We start from the raw sequence: 14,383 nt of genomic DNA, 5'->3' as shown, positions 1-14,383 counted from the left end.
CAACTAGAAGTGTGAGACTTGAGCCATACCACCTATGGTGGAATGACTTGAAGAGGACCTTGGGTATTTAAGGGGCAAGATCCGTTGCTCAAACCGAATCACATTGCTTGGATTGGATTGAGTGTAGAAAGGTGTTGAATGGGATCTTACATTGCTTCGGAGGGAGAAGTTCAAGCCCTTTATAATAATTCCTAGGTACTCCAGTTATAACTTTAACTTGTCATTCTGAAGTATGGGCTCAAATGTAGCTTAGATCTTCTTGGGGTTGTTACAAATAGTATCAGAGTCAAATCCAACTAAAAGCGTGGGACATGAGTCTTGCCTTATATAATGGACATTGTAATACCCCGGATTGAATTAGCATAGGAAGTCGGTGAATGAGATCTCACATTGCTTGGGATGGAGAAGTTCTTGCCCTTTGTTATAGAAGATATGAGTGATATATGCACATCTTAGTTTTCATTCAAGTGTAATTGTTATATCTATTGTTGTTGTTGCTGTTGTTGTTATTCTTATATGATTGTTGCTGTTGTTATTTTATTGTAGCCACCTCCCGCGAATTCATGGCTGGGGTCTCTAATTGCTACTATCATTGGAAATCTTAAGATATCAATAAGCAATGTGCATGTTAGATATGAGGATTCTGTCAGGTTTGTGGTAAAATGCTCTTTTTAGTTTTTTTTTTTGTCTTTGGCTGAGTATGAGATCTTTGTTTTATCTGTTCATCTAGTTCAGTTGCCAATCTAGTAATACTATCTTCATCTGTTTATTAGTGGCATTATATGCTGACTTTCTGTCTGCCTGCTTAAAAAAAAACTGTTTGTTTTGCAGTAATCCAGGACATCCATTTTCTTCGGGAATTACTTTGGCCAAACTTGCTGCTGTTACTATGGATGAACAGGGAAATGAAACCTTTGACACTAGTGGTGCTCTAGATAAATTACGGAAGGTTAGAAATGTCTTCTTTGCGAAGCTGCTTTTACCCAAATAGTTAAGGGAAGAGCAGCAACAAGCATTTCCAATCTTAGATATAGGACCATATTAATATTGCATCTTTTTGAGACATTGGTGTAGGTTAGAAAGTCATTACTTAACAATGTAATATAGTAAAACACTTTAGTTATTTTGAATAAGAAAACATCTTATCATGATTAACTATGAATTATCTAGAATCACCTTTTTCTGTCTCGCATAATGTTAAGTGATCATATCTTTTCTCTGTTTTCTTTTTTATTTTCTTGTAAGTTTTGAGCTAATCTACACCATAAAAAAGGTGGTGGGTAAGAGGAGTTGGTTCTTTTCAAAAACTTCTCTCTCTCTCTCTCTCTCTCTCTCCCTCTCTCTCTCTCTCTCCCTCTCCCTCTCTCTCTCTCTACATACATGAGTTGAGTCCTATTGACATTTCTTATTCTATTCTATTTTATTCTGCTTGTGTGTCAATGGTATGATGGGTCTCTATAACTGGGTCATCAGTGAACTAAAACTCATCAAATTCTTGGCAAGGAAGTGATCACTATTATAAGAATTAATGTGAGGACTAGGGGCACTTCGGTCAATTTCAATGGGGGAAAATTAGTACTGATTGGCTGATGTCCTCTTAGGAAGGTCTAGTTGAGGAGGAAGGGTTGAAAAAATTCTTGAAGTCCTAAAAGGGAAGTAAATACAGTCTACATGCTCCAATGTTGCTCTAACAAGAATGAAAAATATTTGGCTATTACAAAGTCTTGTTGAGAAGGAAGGAGAGGTTTTCTTGCCACACCAGAAGGTAGAGACTGAAAAGGGTCGTTGGTATTAATGGAAGAATTGCATAAGGTGACAGAGCTTTTCAAGTCCTTTCTTGGCAATGGTTATAGTGGTGACAATGTTTCACCACCGTGGAAGCAACTCAAGGGGGCATTGATACCAGTTCAAAAGTCTTTTGCAGTGGCTTTGAGGGAAGCTCTGAAGTCGTATGTCAAGGTGTTGAAAGGGAGTTAACAGCAACCAAGATTCAAGACTGTGCACACCAGCAAGGTGGGAAACCCTGAGGCAAGGATTTCTGTCATAAACGGTTGGGGTACAAGGTATATGAGGTGTAGAGTCATGAGCAGAGGAATTTAGATGTCATGCTGGTTAGCTCGTTGCTGTCAAAGTTGATGTTCTCACCATGAGCACGACACATCTAGAGAGTCTGATTTTGCTTCATGTAAAAGGTAAATTGAAGAAGATGAGGTTGGAGATCAATGACTTATTTTTAAAGCTGGATATGGGCTTGGAATCGCCAAGTGGTCCACGCATTTTGTTGAGCTTCTCTTCCGTGAGTTGAATCGACTGAAGCGTTTCTCAAGTCCAAATGGGATTTAAAGTTTCAATGATGGGCCTTCATAATGTAAAACGGGAATAACTTGTGACACGTAATTGCCCAATTGAGTCTCATTACAAGAAGACTCAACAATGGATGATGGGTTTGTAACACAAATAGGCCTGGGACAATTGATGAAGAAAGATGTTGGCCCCGCATCAAAATCAAAAGAATGCATATACAATAGGATATGAAATTGGGTAGGGGTGAAAACAGACCCCTTCGGCGCGGTTTTTGGGCAAAACCGACGCCGATCGACGCTTAAATTTTGGGGGAGAAAACCGGCCGAAACCGGTCGATGGGGAGGAGAAACGCCGACGCTGGCCGATGCTTCATTTCTGTGGCGGTTCACAGTCGGTTCTGAGACCGAGTTTGGTCTGAGAGAGTAGAGACTAGAGAGAGAGAGAGAGTTGCAGAGAAGAGAGAGAGAGCGAGGATGAGAATTGAGACGCGAGGAAGAAGACGGATTGATATCGATACGGCGTCGTTCTACTTATTTGTTTTTTAATACGTTATAAATAAAATGACGCCGTTTGATTTATTATCAAACGGCGTCGTTTCAGTTATGTTTGAAACATAACTATAGGAGTAAACGACGCCGTTCCACTTAAACTTAAGTAGAACGGCGTTGTTTTAAGTACAGAGTATATAAAAAAAAATTAATTTCTTTAGTCGGCCGGTTCAGCGGTTTGAACCAGGTTCGAATTGACGCCGAACCGGCCGATATCGGTTTTCTCAATTTTGTACCGCACGTCGACTGGTTCTCCACCGGTTTCGGCCAGCCGATCTGAGTTGGTTCTGGTCGGTTCTCCGGTTTGCTGTACAACCTTAAAATTGGGTTGGGTCATGGTATCTCTTCTACTTCACAGAGAACTGAGATGGCACTGAGTGGTGGGCTACTATTATTCGTTTATGATGAGTGTTGGTAAGAGAGGCAAAAGGCATCAATGACTGCCTACTCCAAACTCTGATCTCAGCATGAGTCTGAATGAGGAACCAACAAGGTTGCATAGCAAATTGGAGGTACCCGTGAGAAAGGATTCCGGTGCCAGCTTCTCTTATTCCCATTCAAGGGTCGCCGATAAGGAGTTTTTGGAGGAACTACAAATATCGAGCAGCAAGAGAGAGGCATGGAGGAAGGTGGTGAAAAACACATTGAGTATGCCCCGATAGTGTAATTGAAGTAGAAATCTAGAATATTCCCTTGCTCTAGGAGGGTTCTTTAACATTACTAGAGTTCCAAGGAATATCGGTAGGAGAGCAAAGTTCCAAGTGTAATGTGTTGGTGTTAGGACAGGTTTCACAAGCAGAGTTGGAGCTGGAGACAAGTGGTGATGGTGGTAACTCTAGCCCACTATCTTCACAATTGGCTCTAATTTATGGGAACGAATTAGGTTTCAGTCATATGAAATCATACGTCAAGCTTTCTAAACCCATTTTCTTCCTATTGGGTATTGCAGAAAGTGCATACCTTCCATTAGTATTTGGGGCTGTCCTGGAATGGTTTGAGGAAGAGTTGATGGCTCTAATTACAGCCATTGAAGTTGGTAGAGCACAACCAGATTTGTGAAGGACCCCATCTTGTCTCCTAAAGGCATCATGAGTTGAAGCGTTTAACTTTTCTATTAAAAGGGGGAAAGTCTATTAGGGGCAAAGAAAAGGGATAGGAATCAAACTGCTCTAATTGATGCCTATAATCCTATAGTGGAAAGTGAGAGGGTTGAACGAGCGGGATAAATGATTGAAGGTTAGGAATTTACTTAAGTAGTGAAGGCTGATATTGGTGCTTTCAAGGAAATATATTGGAACCAGTGCCAGTAAAAGTTGCTTAAAGCACATTTAAGCACAAAGCGCCAAGACAGAAGTGCTTCACTTACCAAAAGCAAAGTGCCAAGGCTGAAGTGCTTTAAGCACACTTTTTGCATGAGCTTGAGGTTCAAAAAAGCAAAAAGAACACTTGTACTTTTTTGTTTTTTAAAATTACAAAAATCTATTAAGACATATTTGCTAGATTCTCGGTGTTGGTTAATGGCACTCCCGAGGGTTCTTGCAACAGCTCTTGCGGATTGAGACAAGGAGATCTTTTATCTCCTCTTCTCTCTGTCTTAGTCATGGATGTATTGAGCATAATGCTAAAGGCAAAGGTGAATGGGTCTTTTTTGTCTGGATTTTTAGTGGGCGGTACTTCCTATGGGAGAGTCAATGTATCTCATCTTCTATTTGCTGATGATACTTTAATTCTTTGTGAGTCGGATCCTAGTCAAACCCGTTCATTGAGCACTCTCTTGCTTTGTTTTGAGGCTACTTCCGGCCTCAAGGTGAATTGGTGTAAATTTGAATTGGTACCAGTTGGCTTGGTAAACCATATTGGAGACTTGGCTGAAATCTTGGGCTGTAAGGTTTCTTCTTTGCCTATGAAGTACCTCGGTCTTCCGTTGGGCCCCCCTCATAAATCCAAAGTAATATGGGATGACGTCATCGAAAAAATTGAGAAATGATTGGGTGGTTGGAAAAGAATGTATCCATCTAAAGGGGGAAGAATCACTCTTATTAAGAGCCCATTATCTAACCTCCCTATATATTTCCTTTCATTATTCCCGATTCCGTCTGGTGTGGCTAATAGGATGTAAAGAATCTTCCGTGCTTTCTTGTGGGGCGGATTGGGGGATGAGAAAAAGTTCCACTTGATTAGATGGGACAAGATTTGCACTCCCCTACCTTGTGGAGCTTTGAGGATTAGAAAGCTGAATATTTTCAATAAGGCCTTTGAAATCAGAATGATATTTCCATATATTTCTGTACATGCTAGTGATCTCTATTTAAGATACAAGAGAAATATCAAAGAAGAAAAGAATTTCCTAGAATAAGAGCAGGAAAATCTGCCTAACTAATTGATAGGAAAACAGAAACTTCCTAAATAGAAACTTCCTAAACAATATCTACCATAAATTACTCCACTAATTATTCTACTAATACAATATCTCAATATCTACCACTAATTACTCCATCTCCATATTTATCAGGATTTCCACACTCCCTCAAGTTGGATCATAAATGTTGATCATATCCAACTTGCAAAGGAAATCATCAAAACTTTGTCTAGATAGCCCTTTGGTGAAGATGTCTGCTGTTTGCTCTTTTGTAGGAACATAAGTCATACATATGTTTCCTTCTTCAACCTTTTCCTTGATAAAATGTCTATCCATTTCTACATGCTTGGTCCTGTCATGCTGAACTGGATTGAGAGAGATGTTTATGGCTGCTTTGTTATCACAGTAGAGCTTGATAGGGAATTTCACTGTGATATGTAGTTCTTCCAAGAGTTTCCGTAACCACAGTCCTTCACACATCCCTTGTGCAACTGCTCTAAACTCAGCTTCAGCACTACTTCTGGCCACTACATTCTGTTTTTTTGCTTCTCCAAGTTACCAAATTTCCCCATACAAAGGTGCAGTACCCTGTGGTGGACCTTCTATCCTCTGCTGGACCTACCCAATCAGCATCTGTGAAGACTTCTACTTCCTTGTTTTCACATTTTTTGAAGAATAGTCCTTTGCTCGGAGAACCCTTGAGATATCTGAGGATCTTGTGCACAGCTTCCAAGTGTGTTTCCTTTAGTGAATGCATGTTTTGGCTCACCACACTTACTACGAATGCAATGTCAGGTCTGGTATGTGATAGATAGATTAGTTTGCCAACTAATCTTTGATCTCTCTCTTTTTCAATAGGTCTTCCAAAGTCTCCTGATCTTTTTCCTGCTTCGATGGGAGTGTCACTTGGTTTACAACCAAGCATGCCAGTTTCGGTTAGGAGATCAAGAACATACTTGCGCTAAGAAACACCAATTCCCTTCTTTGATCTGGTAACTTCCATTCCCAAGAAGTACCTCATTTGTCCCAGGTCTTTTACTTCAAACTCAGTGGATAAGACTTTCTTCAACCTCTCCATCTCCACTAGATTATCTTCAGTTAGGATTATATCATCAACATATACAATTAGAATTGTTTTCTTTCCATCTTTGGACCGCTGGAAAAACATAGTATGGTCTGATTGTCCTTGCCGATATCTTGGACCCTTTATCACCTTTGCAAATCTATCAAACCATGCTCTTGGAGACTGTTTGAGTCCATACAATGATTTCTTGAGTTTACATACTCTGTTTTCTTCATCCTTCTTACAAAAACCTGGTGGTACTGTCATGAAAACTTCTTCTAATTCGCCATTCAAAAATGCATTCTTAATGTCAAGTTGTTGAAGTGGCCAATCCAAGTTGGCTGCCAAAGACGAGTACCTGAATTGTATTTAACTTTGCCACAGGTGCAAACGTCTCAGTGTAGTCAATGCCATAGTTTGTGTAAAGCCCTTTGCAACAAGACGGGCTTTGTATCGTTCTACTGTCCCATCAGCTTTATATTTCACAGTGAAAACCCATTTGCAGCCCACTGGTTTCTTCCCTCTTGGCAAATTCATCACCTCCCAAGTTTCATTGTTTTCCAAGGCCAGCATTTCTTTCATAACTGCCTCTCTCCATTTTGGAATCTCCAAGGCTTCCTGAATATTCTTTGAAATTTTTATACTATCAAGGTTAGAAATAAAGGCCCGACACCCTGTAGACAAAGTATTGTAAGACATGAATTTTGAAATAGGATAGAGTACATGACCGAGTTTGTTTCTTGAGAGCAATAGGTAACTCAATATCAGTAGGCTCAGATTTATTAGAGGAGGACTCATGGCAATTTTGAGCTAGTACCTAGTTGGGATTGGAAAGAGACTCATGGTTGCTTGGATCTATCATCGGTTCCAACTCTCTTGGTGCCTCAGGTGTGAGATTCTCCTTGTACCTTAATTTTGGCTTCCTTGAATAAACAAGTATCTCCTTGTCATTTTGTTTTTCTGCATCTCCCCCTGAGTTTAAGTTTTCTTCTGTAATAGGCAGCTTAGAAAAGGTTGGGACAGATTCAACAATATGGACAGATTCAACGAAAATGGTCGGGACAGATTCAACAATAGGGATATTAAAGTCCAGAAAATCCCAAAGCCGAGCTTCACTCAAATTCTCCTCCTGAAGAGAGGGCTTTTGGAAGTAAGGAGTGGTCTCAAAGAAAGTAACATCAAGGCTAACAAACATTTTTTGTGTGGCTGGATCATAGCATTTGTAGCCTTTTTTGGTAGGAGAATAGCCAATAAAAACACACTTAAGAGCTCTAGGGTCCAGTTTATTCCGATGGTGATCATGAACATGGACAAAGGCTGTACAACCAAACACTTTGAGAGATAGACTTGAGCTGAGTCGAGAGGTAGGAAAAAATTCCTGGAATTTTTTTAGAGGTGTTGTAAAATAAAGGACACGACTAGGCATTCTATTAATGAGATATGTAGTTGTTAAGATGACATCTCCCCAGAATTTTTTTGGCATGTTTGTAGTGAACATCAATGCACGAGCAACTTCAAGAATATGTCTATTTTTTTGTTCGGCAACCCCATTTTGTTGGGGGTGTCGACACATGAACTTTGATGAATTATCCCATGCTGTTGAAGATAATTTTCCAAGATACTATTGAAATATTCTGTGCCATTATCAGTACGAAGAATTTGAATTTTTGTTTGGAACTGTGTTTGAATCATGGAATGAAAATTGATAAACACAGAACGAACTTCAGTTTTGTCTTTCAATAGGTAAACCCAACAAATACGAGTATGATCATCAATAAAAGTAACAAACCATCTTGCGTGGGAACGATTAAGAGTACGAGAAGGTCCCCATAAATCACTGTGAATCATAGTGAAAGGTTTGGATGGTTTGTATTTGGATTTTGGGAAAGAAGTATGCTGATGTTTAGCAAGTTCACAAATTTCACATTGAAAATCAAGAGACGTTTAATCGAACAAATGGAAGGAAATAAAAGTCTCAAATACTGAAAATTGGGATGACCTATTCTAGAATGCCATAACAAAAGTTCACTATGCTTAGGAATAGATGCAGAATCACAAATAGCAATTTGACTTTGCTCGCTCACATTAGCCTCCTCAAAGTAGTAGAGCCCCTCACACTCTTTAGCACTGCCAATCGTCTTCCTTGATGATAGGTCTTGAAAGACACAATGAGAGGGAAGAAATTTAGCTGAGCAATTGGAATATTTTGTCAACTGGCTAATGGATAACAAATTGCATGATAACTTAGGGACATAAAGAACAGATTCTAGTGTTACAGAGTCAGAAATTTGGATACTCCCTTTGCCTGCAACAGATGAGAGGGAGCCATCTGCAATTTTAACTTTCAGATTTCCAGCACGAGGTGAGTATGAGGAGAAAAGATGATAAGAATCAATCATATGATCAGAGGCACCAGAATCAATAATCCAAGGAGTTTTGTGCCGAGAGGTGGTACTTAAGGCTTTCAAAAAATTACCTCTGTGTGCTAAAGAACCAGAAGAGACTTGTGGAGGACTGACCTGATGCATGAAGGGTAGAAATCATTTTATAAAGTTGCTCCAACTGTTCAGCGTTAAATGCACTGCTTGGAGTGGGATTTTGGCTCTTTTCTCCTTGAGGTTGCTCGATTTGATGATGAACAACAACTTGGTAACCATGGTTTCGGTTGTTCTGCCTTGGTTTCCAATCAGATGGTTTCCCGTGTATCTCCCAACAATTGTCTTTTGTGTGTCCAGGTTTTCGGCAATGCTTACACCAAGGACGTCCCTTCTGTTGTCTTGAACCTGATCCAGCAAGAGTGCCCCAAGATACCAAGGCAGACATTTCAGGTCCAGTATGTTCAGTAGAGACAATCTCCTTCAGCATTACCTTACACCTATTTTCTTCTCACCTCACCTCCGAGAAGACTTCGCGTGTTGAAGGTAGGGGACGTCGACCAAGAATTCTTCTGCGAACATCATCCAGGTCTCGGTTAAGACCTGCAAGAAACTCAAAAACTCTTTCATTTTCGAGTCGCTTCTTGTATCGCACACTATCGCCAGTGCACTCCCATTCTTCTTCGAAACTCAGATCGAGTTCTTGCCAAAGGGTTGTCATTTCCATGTAATAATCCATGACCTCCCTCTCCCCTTGCTTCATTTGCCATAGCCGAGTCTTAATCTCAAATATGTGAGAGGAGTTTTCAACATCAGAATATGTTTCACAGACAGCTTCCCACACATCTTTTGCTTATGACAAGAATAGATAGGTCTTGCCAATGGAGGGCTTCATGGAATTTACAAGCCAAGCAGTCACCATTGAATTTTCTGACTTTCATTTTTTGAGGGAGGAAGCGTTGGTTGAGGCTGGCTTTTTTGTCTCGCCGGTAATGTATCCCAGTTTGCCTTTGCCGTTGATTACGAGCTTAATCGATTGGGCCCATTCACGAAAATTCTTCCCATTTAGCTTCTCCACCATGAGTTGAAAGGATGAATTATCAAGTCCAGTTGAACCCATGGTGGAAATAGCTTTTGATTCACTATCGTGAGTTTCGGAGGTCATCGACCCCTTGCTGTTGACGGCAGTTTCCGTCATTGATAGCTAGGTTTAGGAAAAAAACACTAGCTCTGATACCATGAAATCAGAATGATATTTTCATATATTTCTGTACATGCTAGTGATCTCTATTTAAGATACAAGAGAAATATCAAAGAAGGAAAGAATTTCCTAGAATAAGAGCAGGAAAATCTGCCTAACTAATTGACAGGAAAACAGAAACTTCCTAAATAGAAACTTCCTAAACAATATCTACCATAAATTACTCCACTAATTACTCTACTAATACAATATCTCAATATCTACCACTAATTACTCCATCTCCATATTTATCGGGATTTCCACAGCCTTACTTGGGAAATGGTTGTGGCGTTACCATCAAGAAAGCAAGGCTTTATGGAGGACTGTAATTGATGCCAAATTCGGAATTACTTGGGGAGGCTGGATCTCTAATGAAGGGTGAGGATTGCATGGTGTGGGAGTATGGAAATTTATTAGATAGGGCTGGGAGGATTTCATTCGTAATTTCAGATTTGTGGTGGGGCGTGGAACTAGGGTCAGATTCTGGGCTGATGTTTGGTGTGGCAACGCTGCTTTGAAGGAGGCTTTTCCTTCTCTTTTCAGAATTGTATTGCATAAGGAAGCCTCTATTGCTGATTACATGGACTCTTCAAATGGCCAGCTGCAGTGGAATGTGTCATTTACCAGAGCAGTTCATGACTGGGAAGTGAGAGACATTTCTGATTTCTACAGCACCTTGTATGCACTGAATTTGGAGGGTGAAAGCGCCCCTAAAAGTTGCTTTCTTCGGTTGGCTGGCCTCTCACAGGAAAAGTCTGACCATAGACAAGTTGAGGGAGTGTGGTTTCTTCATAATGGATTGGTGCTTCATCTGCAAAAGGAATGGCGAATCGACGGACCATTTTTTTCTCCATTGTGATGTGGCGAAGGTTCTATGGGATGAAATCTTCTTAAGGCTAGACATTGCTTGGGTGATGCCCAAGAAGGTGGTGGACCTTTTGTTGTTGGAGCGGAACATGGGGAAATCGTCAAGTAGCGATGTTTGGAAGATGGTGCCCTTATGTCTTATGTGGTGTATATGGAATGATAGGAATGGAAGATGTTTTACTTATCAAAAAATGGAATGGAAGATGTTTTTGAAAATAGTGAACCCTCATTGGAGGGGATTAGAGACTCATTTTTCCAAACTTTGTTACTTTGAGCTAAGACTATTGCATTAGATGGTGGTAATTTTAATGACTTGTATGCATCTTTTTTTTGTTCGTAGGTTGTAATTAGGTATATCTCTCTTGTATACCACCTGTGTACTTGGGCTATCCCTAATTTTGAAGATCAATAAACTTTATTAATTGTAAAAAAAAGTAACGGGTAGAGGGTGGGGTCATGAATTCAACCCTTTAGAGACCAAAAGGCATCTTCACCTCAAATTAAGTGACAAGTAGAGGGTGAGTTAATGGGTTCAGTTATGTATGGGTGCCCTCCCTTTAAATCTTATTGTCTGTTAAGTATATTGGGCATTGTCGCTTGCTGAGGTGAGAAAATTCTTTGACTTCAGTTACTGATGGTTTTTTATTGTGGATCATGGATATTGTTGTAACATGATGCATGTATATAATATATCTCTAAAAGAACATGATATATGTCATGGGTATTTTTGTTGATATTTTAGATCGAATTCCCCCTAGGAACTTCTACTTTGGGGATCCAGAAGCACCTTTATCACATGAATTGTGATTTAAGCTTTGCATTTATGTCTGTAATTAAGGAACTAATTTCGTGAAATTATGCAAGGAAACTTTATATATGGTTAATGTTTTGTAGTGCGTATATATCGATGAATACAAAAGTAATTTGGCTAATGCATATATTTTCTTGTTACAGTCATTGCACCTTGAGAGACTTGCTATGTATCATGATTCTAATAGCCTTCCATGGGAAATAGATAAGAGATGGGAGGATCTCAGCCCGAATGAATGGATTGAGGTTTGCTCGCAATACTATGGAAATATTAGTGTGTGTACTTGGGTTGTTAATTGCATTTGCTTTTGGTACATGGTAAAAGAATGTCAGACACTTGGTACTATTTTGTTGATGTTATACCAGATATTTTTTTTTTTATCAGTAAAAGATAGATATTATATATATATGAATGAAATAGGCATAGCCCTTGTACATAGGACGTATACATAAGAACACCTAAATACATTCTAAAAGCGATAAATTAAAGACAAGAAATCCTGAACATTGTCCCCATGTGTTATACCAGATATTTGAAGATGGAATAAAAGAACCTGCTGCTGACCATGGAATAGTGTCTAAGTTGGCTATAAATCGTAACTACTTGGTATCACCTATCAATGGAGTCTTGAGATATCATCGCCTTGGGAAGCAAGAAAGAAATGATCTGGAGGTTCCCTTCGAGAAGGCTTCTCTTGTCCTGACTGATGTCTCTTTAACAGTTACAGAGGTGTGACATATTGCCTTAAACTGTTATGTTGGTTTTTTTACTAGTTGCATTTTCAGCTCTAAGATGTTCCTTAGGTTAGATTTGTGGGATTAAAAAACTTCTGGACCATAATGGTCCTCTTCCTCTCTCTATCTTTTCTACTCGTTCCTTTTTTTTTTTTTTCTATTTAAATTTTCTGAGAGAAGGATGAAGTTTAGTTTTTTTTTGCATTACTTTTTCAGTATGCAAATGGAGTTTCTTAATCAACTTTTTTCTTGGTGTTTCACACAGTCACAGTATCATGATTGGATAAAACTATTGGAGGCCGTGTCAAGATACAAGACCTATGTTGAAGTTTCTCACTTACGACCTGTAGTGCCAGTTTCAGAGGCTCCTCGTTTGTGGTGGCGGTATGCTGCTCAAGCTGGCCTGCAGCAGAAGAAAATGTGGTAATTTATGTGTAATAGTGTAAATATATCCGTTTATCCAAAATGAGGAAACTTATACATAGAAAGAAAATATTCAATAATTTGGAAGATCGGGTAGATATGGTGAGTGTTTTCAACATCTATAGTTGGGCTGTACCTTGTGCTTCAAAATGCTTTCTGGTCTGAATAATTCATTTCTATAGTTGAATCTGACTTACACCTGCTTCCCCAATCCAGTTACCGATTCTCTTGGGACCGAATTCAGCATCTCTGTCATCTTCGTCGGCGTTACGTTCAGTTGTATGCTGTTTCACTGCAACATATGTCAAATGGTAATAATGAGGAAATTAGAGAAATTGAGAAAGATCTTGATTCCAAAGTACTTCTTTTATGGAGGTATGTGAATTAGTTTCCCCTAGCATTTTGTTTTGCATTTTATTGATTGTAACTGCCATGAATGCCTTGCATATTTCACCTGCTATCCGAGATACAATGCTGCATCAAAGTTGGCTAAATTGCCTCATTTCTATTTCTATTATGTTTGTACCTTTCTTCTGTTTTACAAATAAACTAAAAGTATGTGCATATGCACATATGCTTAAGGTTCGATGGTCTTTGTAGTTTTTCATGTGATTGGGAAAAGGTAATATGCAAAGTCATCAAGTTGAACAAAAATAAGCCAATGAGCCCAGCTTGAATTGTACTTCCTTCCTCCATAAAAAGTGGGACGGAAGGTGAGATCATGGGTTTTAAGATCATTGGATGCTCTAGACTTATCCAAAAAAAAAAAAGATCATTGGAATCTCTAGAAGTGGAGAAGAATTGGAATAGTATTTCTTATTAACAAAAATAAGGTACAATCTGTATGTCTTATAGACTACAAGGATGAGCTAAAAGGAAAGAATGACAATTGCTAACAAATCTCCGAAGAAATTCTCCTAAGAATATTTTCATAATTACAGAAATTTCTCCTATAATCCAGGGAGAGTTGACTGGATAAATTTGGAAACTTTCCAACACTTCCCCCGCAAGCTGGTTTGAAGATGTCTTCCATAGCCAGCTTGCAGATCAAATTTTCAAATTGCTTGTTTGATAGTCCTTTTGCAAGTATATATGCTACTTGTTCAATAGTAGAGATATAGGGTAAACAAATCAGTCCACTGTCCAACTTCTCCTTCATAAAATGCTTGTCGACCTCAACATATTTTGTTCTTTCATGAAGCACTAGATTGTGAGCAATGCCATAGCTATGGCAGATTTGTTATCTCAATACAGTTTCATAGGTAGTGGATTAGTGACTTTCAATTCTTCCAATAATTTTTTAATCCACAACACTTCACAAATTCCATTGGCAACTGCTCAAAATTATGCCTTTGCACTACTCCTAGCTACCACATTTTGTTTTTGTCTGAGCCATGTAACCAAATTTCCACCAACAAAGGCACAATAACCAGAAGTTGATCTTCTATCGGTTATACTTCAAGCCCAATCTGCATCAGTGTATACCTCTACTTGTAGATGTTTATGGTCTTCAAACAATAGACCTTTTCCTGGAGTTCCTTTAAATATCTCAGGATTCTATAAACTGCATCAAAGTGGCAGGCCCTGGTGAGTGCATGAATTGGCTTACCATACTGATAGCAAAGGCTATGTCAGGACATGTATGTGATAGATAAAGTA

The 14,383-nt window shown here is 39.1% G+C and overlaps 1 protein-coding gene across 1 annotated transcript in view; it reads left to right on the top strand.

Annotated features, from left to right (window-relative positions):
- The window catches only part of LOC108986177, a 99,636-nt gene that overhangs the window by 19,159 nt on the left and 66,094 nt on the right, over nt 1–14,383 (top strand). Inside the window, exons 7-12 of the mRNA XM_018958698.2 lie at nt 547–650; nt 832–949; nt 11,711–11,812; nt 12,096–12,296; nt 12,567–12,724; nt 12,941–13,099. Coding sequence (XP_018814243.2) covers nt 547–650; nt 832–949; nt 11,711–11,812; nt 12,096–12,296; nt 12,567–12,724; nt 12,941–13,099 — 842 coding nt within the window. The remainder of the gene's footprint in view (nt 1–546; nt 651–831; nt 950–11,710; nt 11,813–12,095; nt 12,297–12,566; nt 12,725–12,940; nt 13,100–14,383) is intronic.

Source organism: Juglans regia, chromosome 7 (assembly GCF_001411555.2).
Source record: "Juglans regia cultivar Chandler chromosome 7, Walnut 2.0, whole genome shotgun sequence".
NCBI classification, from domain to species: Eukaryota; Viridiplantae; Streptophyta; class Magnoliopsida; order Fagales; family Juglandaceae; genus Juglans; species Juglans regia.
This window is presented reverse-complemented; position numbering and strand designations above follow the sequence as displayed.